We start from the raw sequence: 19,001 nt of genomic DNA on the forward strand, positions 1-19,001 counted from the left end.
ATGAAGGAGCAGAACTCCGAAAGCTATTGCTTCCAATTAAACCTTCCAATTAAAAGATGGACTATAACCTGGTGTTGTGCTGTTTTTAATTCTGTACATCCCAGTCCAACACCAGCATCTCCAAATCGTAATAAAGCTGAACAGACTAGATGTAGAGAGAATGCTTTCCTTTACTTGGGAGACTAGAACTGGGGACAAACTGTCAGGATATGAGGTAGACTGTTTAGGACTGAATAAGTAAATACTTTTTCACTCAAAGGATAGTGAACCCGTTGAATTCTCTACCACAGAAGGCTGTGGGAGCCAAATCACTGAATATATTCAAAGAGGCAGTTTTTGCTGATACTGACAATTGCAGGCAACTACAAATGCATGCTCATTAGGGGACATGCTCTTCCAAGCATGGATGTCATCACATAGACTTTGTGTGATGTCGTACACAACTGCATTACCACGCATATGTAGGGAAGTGCACTTGATTTTGAACAGGGGATGTGAGTAGTCAACAAAGAGAGCCTAAGGGAGGCCCTCTCCATCTCACTTCTGTGCTCCCCCCACTCATATACCCTTGCCTAATTCCCCTTGGGTTCTCTCCCAAAACCTGACAGCATCCCCCTGCTCTTTCCCCTCCCCTGTCTCAATCTCTCTCCCTATCCACAGCCCCAGTCCTGATTTCCTACCTTCCCTCCACCACATCTTCTGAAATCTGTATATGCATAATTTAAAGCAGTGCATACCATGCATATATTGGTATCAACAAACACAGCCATTCAAAAAAATAGACAAGTAATTTTGTTCAAATTTTAAAGGCAAGAGATATTGGGAGAAAGTAGAAATATGGGATCGAGATATCTTCAACGAGGTTCTTATCAAATTTTATCACAACCATTGAGAAAATGAAATGTCAATCAAAACAAAGCTAGCACTCCAATAAAAGCTGTGTCAACATTGCCTGTTGAGCTCAGTGCATTAATTATTCTTATAGTTTAGTCAAGCATACACAATGAGTTTGTCTAGGAATTGTACCAAACAGGCTAAACAATAGTCAACTATTTGTTGATCCAGATGGCCTTTTTAAAAACCTGATCTTTGATAGAGCTGTGTTTTTCAAGACCTATGCGTTGATTTACATAAGTTTAAGTGATAGGAAGTAGATAACCTTTTTTGTCATTAAAACAATGGATGGCAGTGATTAATTGATTGACTTTGAGAAGGTAAGTCAGACAATGCATTTCACAGAGAATGATGAAATTTTGTGTGGTTCCTAATTCATGACTAAGGTTCCACTATGATTTACCACATCTCTGAGATTCCTTGAATCATTTCTACTGACAGAACAGGTTTAACTCTATAAATATTTTCCTGAGGTTGGGGAAAAGGTTTGAAATGCCTGCTTCCATAGCGGAGTGGCAAAAGTGAGAATACAGATGAGCCCAATGTCGACATCTTTATTCCTTACTGTCAGAAATGTGACTTGGGTTAAGAGTCCAGAAATTAAGTCTTGATTCTGCCTGATTCCATGAAAATCTAAGCTTTTTGTCCTCCTCACATCTTGCTTTCTATCTTATCTTTGTATCATAAGCAAACTTGGTTATAATAGACTCTGTCCTTTCACCAAAGTCATGAACGTAGATTGTGAATAGCGAAGCCTCCATATTGATTCTGTCAAACCCCTTTGATTACTTTGCCAACTTTGAAATGACCCAGTTATCCTGACTCTTTTTCTTTGTTAGCCAATCCTCTGTCTATGCTGAAATATAACCCTCAACTTTGTGACTTTATATCTTGTGCCGTGACCTTTTGTATGGCACCGCAGTGACTGCATTTTTGTAATCCAAATACAATAGATCTGCTGTTTTCCCTTTATTCACCCTGATCAAAGTTCTTCAATAGATTTATCAAACATTGCTAGGAGCCTTCTCAATTGAAGCTATCTAGTCTAGCCTGGGAACCCACGCAGCAAGCAGAGATGCAAATCGCCTTTGAAAAAGCAGAGTTTTTCATGACCATTTGTGTTATATTGCAGGATTTAAAGATCCTAAAACTATTTCCATTGCCTGGAGAGAAGCTAAGAAAGATAGCGAATAGGGTGACTGGTGGGTGAAGGGGTAGGGTGCCAGGTAGATAGTGTTTGGAATGCCAGGTGTGTGAAGAAGTGCTGTGCCAGGCAGTGAGTGAGTGGGCTGCCAAGTGGATGAAGTGCTTAGATGGCAGGTCACTGGGATATTGCTTAGGACAGTGAGTTAGGGGCTGTTGGACATTTCCAGTCTGGGGATGTGGATCAGAGGATTGGGATGAGGGGTAGTTGGATCAGGCTGTGTTAGATCTATGGAGAGTGAGTAAAGTTCAGTTGCATGAAAACCATTGGGAGTTGTTTTCATTGGGAGCTGAGTCAAGAGTATGGTGCTGGAAAAGCACAGCAGGTCAGGCAGCATCCAAGGAGTAGGAAAATCGACGTTTCAGGCAAAAGCCCTTCATCAGGAAGCACCACACTCGACTCTAATCTCCAGCATCTGCAGACCTCACTTTTGCTCCATTGGGAGTTGTGAGAGTCTGGTCTCGAGCCAGTCAGTGCAGCTTTGGATCTGTGCGGAGATGGTGGGGGTTGCGACCAAGAGGAATTGGCAGGGATTGAATTCATGGGGAATCAGTGGGTGTGGCTCCATGTGGTATCAGTGGGGATTGATCTATGGACACCTGGTGGGGGTTGGTTCTATGGCCATTTACCAGTGATTGGGTCCATGAGATGTCACTGGGGTGGGTCAATGGAGAGTTGCCAGCGGTTGTTGGGGGTTGGGTCCACGGGGAGCTGGTAAGGGTGCGGTCCATGGGAGTCATGGAGGTGGGGTCTGTGGGGAGATGGTTTAGGTTGGGTCCGTGGAGAGTCAGCAGGATTTGGGTCTGTGGGGCATTGGCAGGGGTTTGAGTTCATGGAGGGTTGGTAGGGGTTGGGTCCATAGCCAGTCATCCATGGGGATTCAGTAGGAATTGGCAGGGATTGGGTCCATGGGGAGTCAGTGGGGTTGTGTTTATGGGGATTGGGGTGGGGGCCTTGTCCATGATGGGAGTCAGCAGGGAATGGGTCCATGGAGAGTTGGGTCCTTGCGGAGATGGTGGGGGTCTTGTCAATGGGCAGATGGTGGTCGTCAGGTCCATGGGAGATGACGGAAGGGGGGGGGTTGGTTCCTTGTGGAGATGGTGGGGCTCTGATCCTTGTAGTTATGCTGGGGGTTGGATCCTTGTAAGATGGTAGAGTCAGGTGTTTGCAGAAATGGTGGGTGTTAGATCTGCAGAGATTTGGGTGTTGAGTTCAGCTGTGGGAGGACTTTGGTGGTGTCTGTGGTAGGTACAGTGTTGGAGGTGGTTGGCTAAGAGTCAGGTTTGGAGAAAGATCTGAAATTGTTGGGTCCAGAGAGATGGGGAGGAGTTATGGGATGGTTAGGCACTATGTTCAGCTGTGCATGGCCATCAAAAATATGGTGTCAACAGTGAATTGGGGAGTCTCAGTTTCATACTTAGCCTAGAGTTAGTTAGTTTTAATTTCTCTGAGTTTTTTTAGTCAATTTGAAACTGGAAGTCTCCGACTCCAACTCTAAATTATTCAAAGCCTTCCTGGGTGATGCTGGGTAATTACTCAATGGAAGTTTCAACTTGCAGGGCAATTCCTGGGGAGTCCCCTACATTGGGCCTTCTGTATGGTCCTGATGCACAACTCCAGTATTTGGTGCTACAATGATTTTTCTCGTCAGAAGATCGAGGCCATTATGTCAATTTGTCACATCAAATGTGGCTTGCTACAGTTCAGCTTCAGCTTGCAGATGTACACAAGCTGTCAGCTGGCTTCAGCATGTCTTTGTCTATGCAGTGTGTTATTTACAGTGTGTTTGCAATCTTTCATTACTTTATTATATTTGAGTTCAAGAATGTTGAAGCAATATTTGTTTTCTTTTCACTATTTTACTTGTTTTATTATTGCACCAATGGAGTTTTAATATACTGTGTCTATTTATATTTGTTTTGCTATCAGGAAATAATATCCATTATTTGAAATGTTAAGCAGGATTTACTTTCTTATAGGAATGAAAGAATTGTCCCCACCACCTTTGAATCTGAAGCGTCTCTTAACAGAGACGTTGGCAGCTGAGCCGGTTCTCATTATAATTTCACCTGGTGCTGATCCTTCCCAAGAGCTTCAAGAGTTGGCCAGTGAAACTATTGGGAGAGAAAATTTCCATGAGGTATGGAAACAAGAGGGAAACTTTCACATAGTATCAAGCTGTCATTGCCATTACTAATCTAGAAAATGACATGCTTTTATTTACAAATGAACATTTAAAGCATTCATATGATATTCAGTGAATACTCTTTAGCAAAGATAATAAGCCATTTATTGGTATCCACTAAAACCTTTGCTGAATAGTAGTTAGAGTAAAAGATAGTATTTTAAGTATTTGTTGGCTAATTAATAATTTTAGGTTAAAAATTGGGGACTGCGGTAACTCTGTTATGTATTTGTTGTACAAACCAGAAGTCTTTATGGCCATTTTAGAAATTGGATATATAATCAAGTAAATTAAGCTGATCATAACATATGGAGGTCTCTTTATTTTTTGAGTGAAATGCATACAAACATTCTATTTGAAGACAAAATAATGAATTCAACTCTAAGCATGCAGGAAACTGGAGAAATCTGAGTTCATTCCTTGTGGTTGGAGGGTTCGTAGGCGGAAGATGAGGCGCAACCGCAAGAAATGTAAAACTTGCGCCCACACCTCCCCCCTTACTTCCCTCCAAGGCCCCAAGGGATCCTTCCATATCAGCCACAAATTCACCTGCACCTCCACACACATCATTTACTGCATCCGCTGCACCCGATGTGGCCTCCTCTATATTGGGGAGACAGGCCGCCTACTTGCGGAACGTTTCAGAGAACACCTCTGGGACACCCGGACCAACCAACCCAACCTCATCTTCCGCCTAGGAACCCTCCAACCACAAGGGATGAACTCAGATTTCTCCAGTTTCCTCATTTCCTCTCCCCCCACCTTCCTAACCTGCAACCTTCTTCCTGACCTCTCTGCCCCCAACCCCACTCCGGCCTATCACCCTCACCTTATCACCCTCACCTTAACCTCCTTCCACCTATCGCATTTCCAACGCCCCTCCCCCAAGTTCCTCCTCCCTACCTTTTATCTTAGCCTGCTTGGCACACTTTCCTCATTCCTGAAGAAGGGCTCATGCCCAAAACGTCAATTCTCCTGCTCCTTGGATGCTGCCTGACCTGCTGCGCTTTTCCAGCAACACATTTTCAGCACCGATTATTGACTGCATAGTGCCATCAAAGTGATGTGTGTGCAGTCATTGGCACACTGTCCCATGGGATAGCTTGTACATTAGAGCACATACTGGCTCTACCTAAATTTTATTGGTAGGAAGGAATTAACTGTAGTTAGCTGTTAATAAATAGGGAGCATCAGTGACGTAACCATGCAGGCCAAACAATGATTTGTTGCAAAGTCCTCAGTCTGAAAGGAGCTAGATGCATAAAAGGTTATTACCAACACCACCTCACAGCTACTGGAAATGGAGTTTTTGCCTTGCTTTGTGGCTGGCAGCAAGTGGCACTTGCAGTGAGTACCTCATTACAGAAGTAATGAGACTTCACATCTTGTTCCTTGCTGAAGTTCAGGTGCAAGAGTTGTTCCTTATAAGTCCTGGATGAATGTGGCCAGCTGCTGAGAGCCATTCTCCAACTCCTCATCTAAATTGCAGGAAAGATTGTGTATAATGGATAGAGTCCCTGTCTCTAGACAAGAAGCACCATGTTTGAGTCTCACCAAGGAAAATATATTCATGATGTAGCGAAGCTAGTTGAGTATCTATCTGCAAATCTAGAGCATATCGGTGGTATCCGCAAGGGAATTCAGTTAAGGTGGGAGAGATTCCGGGTCAACTCTGAAATTGAAAGAATGTTGGTGCTACTACTGTTATTACCTTTATGAAACTTTGCATGGTGCTACTGCAACTCCGATTCCCTAATGACCGATAACACAATGTACATTGCCCACTGCTGCAGAATTGAGACAACAACCAGAAACTAATCTGAAGTAATTTTGACTCCTTGAAGTGCACTTTCTACTGGTGAATATGTGCTCATCTCTGAGGTTATAAGAGGAAGTTATGTGGAATGTTGAGCTCTAAAAATGTCACTGCTGGCTGTCAATTCACCATTGAAAATGAATAATGTCAAGATCCATCTGCTGTGCATGCTAGTAGCAACTGTGTGTGTAAATATCCTCACCATGTGTTGTCCAGGGTAACTTATACCGATCCACATTTCACGCTGGTCTACAAATTATAAAGTCTGTGTGTAGACTTATTGAGAAAGATCAAAAGCAATTTAAAAGGGTCATACCTATCCTGAGAGGTTATATCCATCTGAAACAAATTAGTAAACTGGGAACTTCTTTAGCGAAGAAAAATGCGGAGTAACATGATGAATCTATAGGCATGAAATTCTTACATTCTGCCTTATTGCAGAGCAATGATGTCTGTTATCTATCTGGCAAAAACCCTAATCTGGGTATTTACAGCCCCTTATTGGGCTAGTTGCTGCAGCACAGCTATGTAAAGTAGGTAGAATATTACCCTTCCACCGTCCTGTCCTCCCCTAATACAGATCCAACTTGGGCAGGCCCTGAAATTGGAAATGCGCCTTCCATTTTAAATTTGATAATGAATGTTCAAATGAATTTGTTATCAAATGGACTGAGCTAAATATTATACGGCCCATGCCATGTCCTGGTTGGCATGAGTTGGCAAGTGGGTGTGCAAGGCAGGCAGGAATGGGAAGGCTACTTTTTTAAACCAAAGTGATTAAAAGGCAGACAAGCTGGCTAACTTATCCTATAGATCATGCCCAATTCATATTAGAGCCAGCCCTATTATTCCTCCCCACCTGACTTCCATAATTTTCAAATGCACCTGGCACCACCACGAGTTCCAGTGGCCAGGCTGCCTCATCCCTCCCTGCACTTAATTCAAGGGTGTTACCTGGCTTCAGGATCCATTAAGGTGCTGTATGGGCCTGTGTGTTACCTCAGCAATACCCACAACTCTGGCATTGCCTGAGCAGTTGGCTAATTGAGTCGGTTTAGAAAACTCAGAAATGAGATTTCCTCTTCCTGAGAGGCAGAATTGCCATTCCTGATCTGTTTAGACTCTGGCAAGGAATTAGGATTATCTTGTCGGCAAGACATTTGGACTGTGGGGTGCGTTGTTTTTAGATGCCTCAGCTGATACTTGCAAGGTGGGGATGTGTGAAAGCAATATACACCTCCATAAAATCCAACTCCCTCATCCTAGGTATCTGTCTTATTCATCCACAGGATGTGGGCATTGCTGGCTAGGACAGCATTTATTGCCCATTCCTAATTGCCCAGAAGGTAGTTGAGAATCAACCAAATTGCTGTGGATTTGGAGTCTTATGTAGGCCATATTTCCCTCCCTGAAGGACAGTCATGAACCAGATGGGTTTTTATTGACAATTGACTTTTTTTATTGAATACACATACCACCATCTGCCATGGTGGGATTTGAACCCGGATCCCCGGAACATTAGCTGAGTTCCTGGATTAATAGTCTAGTGATAATACCTTTAGGCCATTGCGTCCTTCCATAATTATAGAATCTGCTCGATTCTATTCTTTGCCTTTGAAACAAATAGCATAGAAAGTAATTGAAACTGTATTTGCTACTGGGTTAATATTTTAAACCTCCAATATTTGCCCTTGCAATTCAGAATATTTCAGAAAGCTTGTAATATCAATGTGAGGACATAATTTGGTAATACAATGGGAAAGATATATGTTTGATATCATTAGGTGATCCATTTAGTCTAAAACATTATTTTCTCTTTTTTGATCAAAAGTCATTTTTAGAAGGATCAAAATATTTTAAAACTTGGTCGGTTGATCTCTTGGATGGGAGCTTGTAGTAGCAGGTAGAGAGCTAACTTAATGCAGGTTGAAAAATGTAAAAATATTCAGAGCGCCAAGATTTAATGCATGTAAATCATCTCTAAAGCACTTGATAATGCAGTTTAATTGATTTTAAAAGATGGGACTGCAGCCAAAGTGTAAACTTCATCCCCCTACTTGAGAAAGAATTTAAGTGTATCAGATGCAATTCAGAGAAGGTTCACTCAATTGAGGCCTGGGAAGAAGAGTTATCATAGAAAGAAAGATTTAATCTGTATCCATTGAATTATAGAAAACTGAGAGGTAATCATATTGGAGTACATAAGATCTTGAGGTGACTTTATATGGAAAATGCTGAAAGGAGGTTCCCCCGTGATTAAGGACAGATTACATCTAGGGAATACAATTTACAAATAAGGAGTCATCCATTTAAGATGGAGATGAGTATTTTCTCTCTCCAATAATTGAGAGCTTTTGAAATACTCCTCCCCAGAGACCATTATAGGTAAGGTCATTGAATATTTGTACAACTGAGTAGATGAATTCCTGACTGACAAGGGAATAAAATGTTATTGGGGTAGATAGAAATGTGAAATTGAATCTGCAATCAGAACAGCCAAGATCTTACTAAATGGCAGATCTTGAAGCCTCAAAAGGACTAAATGGCTGACTCATGCTCCTAATTTATATGCTTTAATGTAATTAATATGTGCTTTTAAAAAAAATGGTGGAAATCATAGAACTTATCTTTTATAGTGCATATCTGATACTATAATATATCAGTTAACTTATTATATCAGTTAAGTTTTAATGTATGATATCACAGCTGTTTAGTTCTCTTTGTTTAACTAGCCACTCATGATGATTAAACATTTATCATTTCAAAGGCATTAGCAGAGACAAAAAAATTATGTTTTGTTCTACCTCTGCAGGTGGCTATGGGCCAGGGTCAAGCTGATATAGCCATCCAAACATTAAAAGAATGTGCACGCAATGGAGAATGGTTGTGTTTAAAGAACTTGCATCTGGTTACAGTCTGGCTGCCAGTTTTGGAAAAGGTAAGGATTGTTTAAATGTATTTAGAGTTACAGTCATCCCTTATACTTAAAAACCCTGCCAACCTGTGAGTAATTTGTTTTTATAATATGTTAAAATGTTCACTGGATAAATCTCTTTTCACAGTAAACTGTACATGACAATTTTTCAAGCCATTATGAATATCATAACCTTGACTGTTGGAATATCAAATCTTTGATATTTTTATACACAAACTGATTTTTGTTTTGATTAAGCTCTTTTAGTTTAGGTTTCTGATCCATCTGCTATATATTTCAATAAAACCGTTCTTGTTAAAGATTTATAGAAAGAAAATATTTGCAGTTAACAATCAAAGAATCAAAATGGGAACCATATTATATCAAATAGCTACACAGTCCATTCCTCACTGGGCAGTTGCCAGTTAAGGGGAATTACTGCTTGTTAACTGGTTTCTTGATAACCCACTCACCTTATTAGTATTAAGCTTTCTTTCTCACCAAACTCTGCAAACAAGCTAAATGTTGAGAAAAGTTCAAATGAAATCCAGTGAGTACACAACAAATTCAGGTTGCTGCTTGCTATATAGGACTTCCATGTGAGGCACCAGGCACCAACATCACAGGGCACGTTCCATGGGCAAGGGCCACACTCACCCACTTCCATTGACATCTGACATGCACTTGTCTTTAAGAACCCTTGTGTGGCACATCTTTGATTCACTTGCAGGATGCTTCTGAACTTCAATGCTGCACCTTGAGATGAACTTGCAGCTTTCATTGCAATGCTTCAACAAGGACACTGTGAATTCAGGGACACATGTACAGTTCATGCACTGCACCAGGCTACATCTCCAGACTCATCACTTGCTGCCATAGCACGCACTCATTCTGAGCTGAGCTGGGTGGGCTCCGAGCATTCCTGTCCTGCATTGCCTTGCCTTGCACTTTTGCACAGACACAAAGGAAAGAAACATGTCATAGTTGTTAGCAGGCCTCAGCCAAGTGAAGGAAGATAGTCTTTGCTTGGGAGTCCTGATATGGTTGATAAAGGGCAGCCTTCACACCAGTTGAGGAACTTGGGAAGGCTTGGATGTACAGTTAGTGGTGTTGAGTGTTGAGGATAACGGAGAGTGAGGGAAAATGTTGAAGGCAATAATAAGAGTGCTAGAGCATAAGCCTTGGTAGTGGATCCAGTAGCAGAGATAGAATGAGTCTGAGGTTCAGAGAGAAGATGGTGGCACTTATGTTGGCAGAGTGAAGAAGGGTATTAATGTTTTGCCCACCGTGCTCCACATTCCTACAGACTGCTTTAACCTGGTGGGGGTGTGGTAACCTCCATCCAAGTTTGCATTGTTTGTGACTTCTATTGTTAGTCCTGGGAAAAGAGGAAGTCCTGCATCTGTACTTACACATCCAGTAGGACCTTCACTTGCCTGCAAAGAGGAGGTCTGATTTCTTCCTGTATGTCATGTCCAGCGTAAATCTTAGGAACCATGCAGGCCAGCTCTGGGAAGATAGTGCTTTTCCCAGTGCACAATGGACTTTTAAAAATGTCGTGGAGGCAAGGGATATGGTGAATTCTGGGATATTTACTGAGTGGTGAGTTCTTCTGGGAACAGCATGTAGTAAGATTGGGGCAGAATCAAATGTGAGGGATGTCATCAGGGCTTATGTCCGAAACATCAATTCTCCTGTTCCTTTGATGCTGCCTGACCTGCTGCGCTTTTCCAGCAACACATTTTTAAGCTCTGATCTCCAGCATCTGCAGTCCTCACTTTCTCCTTCTAGATAGTTAATGAGGCAAGTTTGGTAATTAATGAACATTTCATAAATTTAAAGGAAAGATTTTAAAATGTAATTGAGAAGAAGTCATATCTTCGAATATTTTATAATCTTTGAGGTAATTTACTGCAAATTACTGTCAAGTTTATTGACAGTGGTCATGTAAATAAAATATACCTGTCCAGGAATGTATTTCAATTCTTTGTGTGGAGCTTAGCTGGAGCTAAAGATCAAGCAAAATTTGTACAAAAAAACAAGGGAAGCGAAGGATATTATTGCATCTATTTGCTGGGTGAAAAAGTAAGGTTAGATAGATTCCACCCCGATCACCATCCTGGAAATGTGATGCATGCCATTTTGGAAAGCGTATGTGAAGTTTGCTGTGTGCTGACTGAAATTAGCATTAGGTACTTTAGATTTTACAAGTGTGAGGCTCCATTCCAGTTTTAGAACTACAATCCAAAACTGGACATTCATATATGCCATGAGTACTTGATCCAGTTTTTCTTTTGGTTTTCTGACCACTAATTCTTAAACTGAGGCCATAGATAAATTGATAAGTACATTTTGCCCCAGCATATGTCTTATTTTCTTTTTTTATTCAAGTTTTTTTAATCACAAAATAATCTTAATGGTTAGGAAAATATTTAAGAATAAGATTTTTATTTAACTCCATCCATAATACCAAAGCACCTAACTTTATGAAATGGCTGATGAAGTTTGATACTCTAAAATCAACTGTGCGTTAGAGTGCATGGTGAGGTAATAAAGGCCAACCAAACCAACAAGAAATGTTATGGCTTGGGAAACATTGTTTAGATTTATTAGCCTAACACTACCCAGATGAGAAGTGTGAAATTATGCGAGGATTTTCTTTTAGGTAGTGTAACTGATTATTTATGTACCAAGAGATTTGAGATCTTGAGACCTCCAGGAAGGACACTCATGAAAAGGAATATAAATTGGCAGAAATCAACTTGGAGTCTAAAACCAAAAGAATTACATTAATATATTACAGTGGACTATGATACCGCAAGTCTGTCATGCTATTGAATTGATGATGTTTCTGACTTTGGACTGCCATAAAAGTTATTTTGAGTGAGAAGAGAGATGTCTTTATTTTAAAAGAACACAGCAAGCTTTACATATTTAGTGTTGTTTTCATCAGTTTTAATTGTCTAAATGTTGATGGCATAATTTGCTTAAATTTGGGCAGCCCTGAATTATTCTCCATGTGGCATAATACATTTGATAGCATGTTCATTTGAATTTTTCTCCTATTTCCTGATAACACTGTTCTAATTTACTTGTCATTTTACTTATTACAAAATCAGTTTTCACAATCTCAATATATTTTGTGATGTTACCACTTTAACTTTGATGCTGTTCTCGTGAGGTCAGACTTATTTGAATCTATGCACTGGTATCACAAAGTGGGATCACTTTGTGTTACTATTCAATTTAATGGGCCAATTTCTTTTCTTTTGAAATGTTCAGTAAGTATATTTTCAAACCCACAACACTTAATCCATTTGAAATATTAGCCTTTTGTTTATATTCTTTCCCCTAAAGCACCATTTTAAAAATGTGTGGTTGTCATTCATTTTAAGTTATTTTATTTTTATAAATGCAGGTTTGGGTGGGTTAATGGCTTTTTCAACTTTGTGGTGATCCTCCCTAAAAGTGGTGCATGTGATAATATGGTTTCCTAGTTCTAGTTTACCAATTAACTGAACAATAATAGATCAAGACCTATTATTCAAGATTTGTGGGGCAGCACAGTGGCTCAGTGGTTAGCACTGCTGCCTCACAGCGCCAGGGACCCAGGTTTGATTCCAGCCTCGGGTGACTGTGTGTGTGTGTGGAGTTTGCACATTCTCCCCCTGTCTGCATGGGTTTCCTCCCACAGTCCAAAGATGTGCAGGTTAAGTGAGTTGACCATGCTAAATTGCCCATAGCGTTCAGGGATATATAGGTTAGGTATATTAGTCAGGGTAAATGTAGAGTAACAGGGTCGGGGAATGGGTCTGGCTGGGTTGCTCTTTGGATGGTTGGTGTGGACTTGTTGGGCCGAAGGGCCTGTTTCCACAGTGTAAGGATTCTGTTATGACAAATAGCACTGCTTCCTGAATAAAGGGAAACTCTCTGGCTTGTTTCATCTTCTAGTTCTGATTTCTTAAGGAATGAGCATACTTCAAGAAGAAAGATCTTTAAATTCAGAAATGGATCATAAATATCATCTGAAATTCCTTCTACTATTCTGACTGTTCTATTTATATAAAATCAGTTAGTGTCTTTCCTAAAATATGATAAGAAGAAATTTTAGATGATTATTTTCAGGGCAGAATCTTATAGGGACCTGAATAATGTGAGGTATGGCATGAAATTTGGGAATCGTCTGAGAACTCCAAGAAAATCCATTTGGACATTCGAGCAATGGGTTGCGTTTTCCAAGTTTTAAGGTGTGATTCACACTAAGCAGTAGCCAGGTGCCTATTAATGTGAATTATTATTAATTAACAGCCTCATTAACCTTACATCTTGCTTCATTAATATGTAGCTCCCTCTCCTAAAAATGGCATGATGAAACTAGATATCAACAGTACCAATAATGAAAATTTGAGCAAGTACTATGTGATTGCAAATTTAAATTCATCTATGGGAACCACAATTGTTTAGAAATAATTTTTCTTCCAATTAAAATAATGCATGATAATTGACATATGTACTTATTCAACAATAGATATAGGAGAACTGAGACTTATTCATGCAAATCTTTAATAGATCTAAAGTTTTGCAAGATTTCCCTCCCCATTTAACCCTTTTTTAGGCATCCCAAAATCACAAGCAGAAAATTGATGAGAATGGCCATAGCTCTAATGAATGAACTGCACAACTTTCTGCTTCCTTATGGGGCATAAAACTCCTATTGCAAACATAAAACACTGTTTTCTTTCCCATTTTAAGACTGGTCTATAATAGTGAAAAAAACTGTTGAGGTGTATTTGCAGTGAGCTAAATATGCTGCTGCGGCAAATGCTATAAGAAACTTGGTTAAAAGAAAAGCTTGTGCTCTTGCTTGAAGTTGCAAGCAAATTTTTCAATTTTCTTTTGTTTTTAAATTTTCTTTTCCGAAATAACCTTTAAGCTCCTGTGTAATGTGTTGGTTCTGAAAGGCTGCAATCAATGTGCCAGGCTGAGTCTGAAAATTTCTGGTTTCCATGAGTTTGCACCATTCTTCTCTTCATGTACTGATGTGAATAGGGCTACTTCACTCTGATGTTTTGGCAATGCTCAAGAAAGCTGCACTTCCCACACAAAGCACTAACTGGGTTATGTCAGCTTCCATCGCTGCAGGCGTAGCTCATTAGGGAGGCTTGCGGATGATTTAAGGTCAGAGCTTCCTGCCAAGCAAGTCCCATCATTACACTTATTGTTTGGCAACAAACATAGTGATTTGAGAACCATTCATTGCTTCAAATCCATTAGATGTTGAAGATTGAGGAAGATACAGGACTCTGGGGAGAATGTAGATTGGTGAAATTCCTTTAGATCTAACTCAATACAGATATAGTGGGTTGCATGGTGCCCTTATGTTGCTGTGCAAGAAATAGGGATCAGTGTACCAAAGAAAGTAATATTTGTTTCATAAAGTTGCAGCTTTAAGATCAGCATGGTCCCAGTTTTGTTGGCATTTTTATTTTAATGTCCTAAAGATTCTGTATATACAGTAGTAGCCATTTATATATTATGTTTGTTCACAAGAGATTACAATTCTATGTTTTCAACAACCTGTCCATGAAACATACTCTGTCATGGATGAAGTCAGAAGTCACTCGACACTAGATTATAATCCAACAGATTTATTTGAAATTGCAAGCTTTCGGAGCCCTGCTCCTTCATCAGGTGAGGTGGAGGGAAGCACACAGGCACAGAATCCACCTATATATTCTACGTGCCTGTGTGCTTTCCTCTACTTCACTTGATGAAGGACCTGCACTCCGAAAGCTCGTGATTTCAAATAAACCTGTTGGATTATAACCTTGTATCGAGTCACTTCTGACTTTGTCTACCCCAGTCCAACACCGGCACCTTCACATCACGACTGTCATGGATGGATTGAAAGACTGCTCACCAGTTTTTGGTTTATTTTCCTTTCCTTCGTCTGTGCTGTCCTGGATTCTTGGAAACTACACTCCAGGAAATAATCATAAGTACAACTCCTGCTTTTCACAATCAGCGAGATTCCTTCGATCAGAATTGCCCTCTGATTTTTCCTAAGCTCTAATCTTTTTCAGATGCACAAAGCAAGTATTGCTTATGGACTTTTAAACCCCACTGTGCTGTACTGAACTATTAATGACACACCGTTTCCTGTGAGCGCTAACTGTTTACAAGACTTCTCTGGAGCCCTGACCTAAAATTTGCTGCCTACTAATTACAGTGACATGCAACTTTCCTGAGTTCTCTGTCTCTGTCTCTGTCTCTGTCTCTCTCTCACTCTCACTCTCACTCTCTCTTTGTTTTTGTCTCTCTCTTGGAAAGAACGACGACGTATTTCCACGTCATGGTGGTCATTGGCTTGGAGCAGAACTGTCAGGTTGTGGTGTTCCCATGGATCCACTCTCATTGAATTTCTAAGTGGTAATGGCCCTGGGTTTGGAAGGTGACATAGGAGAAGTCTAGGTAAATTTCTTTTGTGTGTCTTGTATTTTCTACCACTGCTGCTATTGAGCATTGTTGATGGAGGAAGAGAATGTTTGTAAATGTGATAATTAAATGCACTGCTTTGTCTTGGATGGTAACAAGCTCCTTGAATATTGTTGGAGCTGCACCCATCCAGGCAAGTGGGGGAGTATTCCAGCATACTCCTGACTTGTGCCTTGTAGATGGCAGACAGGCTTTGGGAAGTTAGGAGATGAGTTAGTTGGTGCAAGGTTCCTAACTTCTCACCTGCTCTGGTTGCCACTGTATTCACAGTAGTCTGGTGCATTTTCTGGACAATGGTAACCCCAGGATATTGATAGTGGGAGGATTGAGTGATAACAATGTCATTGCTTGTCAAGGAGCAATGTTAGATTTTTTTTTCTTTTTGGATGTGATCATTGCCTGGCACTTTTGTGGCACAAACTTCACTTGACACTTGTCAATCCAAGCCTTTATATTGTCTAGGCCTTGCTGCGTTTGAACAGAGACCTGCTATAGTATTCATGTAGTTGCAAATGGTACTGAAAATTGTTCAATCATTAGCGGAAGGCTATTGATAAAGCAGCTGAAGACAGGTGGGTCTAGGACTCAACCTCAAGGAATTCTGCTATCCTGGGGCTGAAATAACAGACCTCCAATAAACTTAATGATCTTCTCTTTGCACCAGGTGTGACTCCAACTAATGGAAAGTTTTCTCTGATTCCCATTGACTCCTGTTGTAGCTCCTTGAAGTCACACTGTTAAATGGGGCCTTGATTTCAAAGGCAATCACTCTTATCTCATCTCTGGGATTCAGCTCTTTTATCCATATTTAAGCCAAGACTATAATGAGATCAGGGACTGAGTGACTCTGGTGGAAAACAAACTGGAAATCAGTGAGCAGGTTGTTGCTGAGCACTGTAGCACTGTTAGTAATACCTTATATTACGTCACTGATGGGATGGTAATTCCCCAGGTTGGATTTGTCCTGCTTTTTGTGTCCAGGAAACAGTTGGGCAATTTTCTGCATTGTTGGGTAGATGCCAGCCTTGTATTTTTACTGGAGCAGCTTGGCTATGGCCGCGGCATGTTCTGAAGCACAAGTTTTCGGTACTTTTGCCAGGCCCCATTACCTTTAAAGTATCTAGTACCTTTAGCCTTTTTTTTTAATTAAATTATCTGAAGACTGGCATCTGTAACACTGGGAACCTCTGAAGGAGGGTAAGATGGATCATGTACCTCACACTTTTTGCTGAAGGTGTTGCAAATTCTTCAGCCTTGGCTTTTGCACTGATTTGCTGTGCCTCTGCATCATTGAGGATTTGTGGAATCACTGCCTCAAGTGAGTTGTCTCCCCACCATTCACGGTTGGATATGGCAGGACTGCAGAGATTAGGTTTGATCCATTACTTTATAGAATCACTTAATCTATCTGTTGCTGGTTATGCTGTTTGCAATGCATAAAAGTGTTGAAGCTTCATCAGGTTGACTCCTAGTTTTTTGGAATGTCTGATGCTCCCTTCATTCATCAAAAGTTGATACCTTGGCAGAGTGGGAACGTTTCAGAGAACACCTCTGGGACACCCGGACCAACCAACCCAACCACCCCGTGGCTCAACACTTCAACTCCCCCTCCCACTCCATCAAGGACATGCAGGTCCTTGGACTCCTCCATCGCCAGACCATAGCAACATGACGGTTGGAAGAAGAGCGCCTCATCTTCCGCCTAGGAACCCTCCAACCACAAGGGATGAACTCAGATTTCTCCAGTTTCCTCATTTCCCCTCCCCCACCTTGTCTCAGTCAAATCCCTCGAACTCAGCACTGCCTTCATAACCTGCAATCTTCTTCCTGACCTCTCCGCCCCCACCCCCACTCGGCCTATCACCCTCACCTTGACCTCCTTCCACCTATCGCATTTCCAACACCCCTCCCCCAAGTCCCTCCTCCCTACCTTTTATCTTAGCCTGCTGGACACACTTTCCTCATTCCTGAAGAAGGGCTCATGCCCGAACCGTCGATTCTCCTGCTCCTTGGCTGCTGCCTGACCTGCTGCGCTTTTCCAGCAACACATTTTCAGCAGAGTGGGAAATATGCTGACCCAGAAAGTTTCAGCTTGTATTGGAGTACAGTTCTGCTGTAATGGCTCACCTTGCCTCATGGATACCCAGTCTTGAGTTGATCAATCTGGTTGTGACACATAGCACAATGGTAATTATTGACAAATAATTCAGAGAGCAAGGTAATTCTCTTGGGACAAGGGTTTGAATCCCATCATGGCAAATAATGGAATTTGAACATAACAAGAAACTGAAATTGAATGTCCAATGATGGCCATCATACGATTGTCATCTGGTTTACTTATGTCCTCTGGACCTAGTCTGGCCTATATGAGACTCCAGACTCTTAACTGTGCTCCCTAGACTAGCGAGCCACCCAATTGTATTAGCCAGGACAGTAATTTCACCTGCAAATGTAAGATAGACACTAGAAAATCTAGTAAGAAATTCAGGAAAGTATTGACATGGTCAGCATTTATTCATCTAAGGGAAAGCTGAGGGTAGCACTTTGGCTCAGTAGTTAGCACTGCTGCCTCATAGCACCAGTGACCCGGGCTCAATTCCAGCCTCGGGCGACTGTCTGTGTGGAATTTGCACATTCTCCCTGTGTCTGTGCCGGTGCTTCGGTTTCCTCCCACAATCCAAAGATGTGCGTTAGGGTGGATTGGCCATGCTAAATTATCCATAGTGTTCAGGGATATGTAGGTTAGGTGCATTAGTCAGGGTTAAAGGTAGCGTAATGGGGAACGGGTTTGGGTAGAATACTCTTTAGTGTGGACTTGTTGGGTTGAGGGGCCTGTTTCCACACAGTAGGGATTCTATATATTCTATACCCAAAGGGGAAGGGAATAGGAAGATATTTTGCTGAATGTAAGTGCAAAAAGGTGGAAGAAAACTTAGTCACTGCTGGTTTGGGTTACTGAGCTGAATAACCTATTTGTGTTGTAAATACTATATAGTAACAGCTACTTCGTGTTTGTGAAATGTTATAAGGGTACTAAATGATGCTTCGTACATTAAGGTTTTTGAAAATAAAAGAAATGGTACAGTTAAATGCACATTTGCTGATTTTAATTCATAACCTTAAAGCACTCTCTTAATGGATTGCTTAGTAGAAATGTTGGTCAAAAGATTTGCCTGTTCATGAGAGTCTGCCTAATTTTTCATGCTTTTTTAAAATAAAAGGATGGACAAAAATGGTTGTGTTTCATCAAGAATGTGTACATTTCTTTGTCTGATTTCCCTTCTTTACTCCCTTGGTGATGCTCTGCACCTACATTTTCCAGAATAAATCCCCAGGATCTGGTCAGGTGTACCCTAGAACTCTGTGGGAAGCTAGGGAAGTGATTGCTGGGCCCCTCTCTGAGATATTTGTACCATCGATAGTCACAGGTGAGGTGCTGGAAGACTGGAGTTTGGTTAATGTGATACCACTATTTAAGAAAGGTGGTAAGAAC

At 41.0% G+C, this 19,001-nt stretch overlaps 1 protein-coding gene across 3 annotated transcripts in view; it reads left to right on the forward strand.

Annotated features, from left to right (window-relative positions):
• dync2h1 (dynein cytoplasmic 2 heavy chain 1) overlaps nt 1–19,001 on the forward strand; it is a 565,214-nt gene that overhangs the window by 430,215 nt on the left and 115,998 nt on the right. For all 3 annotated transcript variants that reach the window (XM_043691805.2, XM_043691808.2, XM_043691806.2), the window contains 2 exons: nt 4,078–4,238; nt 8,912–9,037. In XM_043691805.2, coding sequence (XP_043547740.2) covers nt 4,078–4,238; nt 8,912–9,037 — 287 coding nt within the window. The remainder of the gene's footprint in view (nt 1–4,077; nt 4,239–8,911; nt 9,038–19,001) is intronic.

This window comes from Chiloscyllium plagiosum, unplaced genomic scaffold (genome assembly GCF_037043375.1).
Source record: "Chiloscyllium plagiosum isolate Xiang-an unplaced genomic scaffold, Cpla_swu_hap1 HiC_scaffold_6, whole genome shotgun sequence".
Classification (NCBI taxonomy): Eukaryota; Metazoa; Chordata; class Chondrichthyes; order Orectolobiformes; family Hemiscylliidae; genus Chiloscyllium; species Chiloscyllium plagiosum.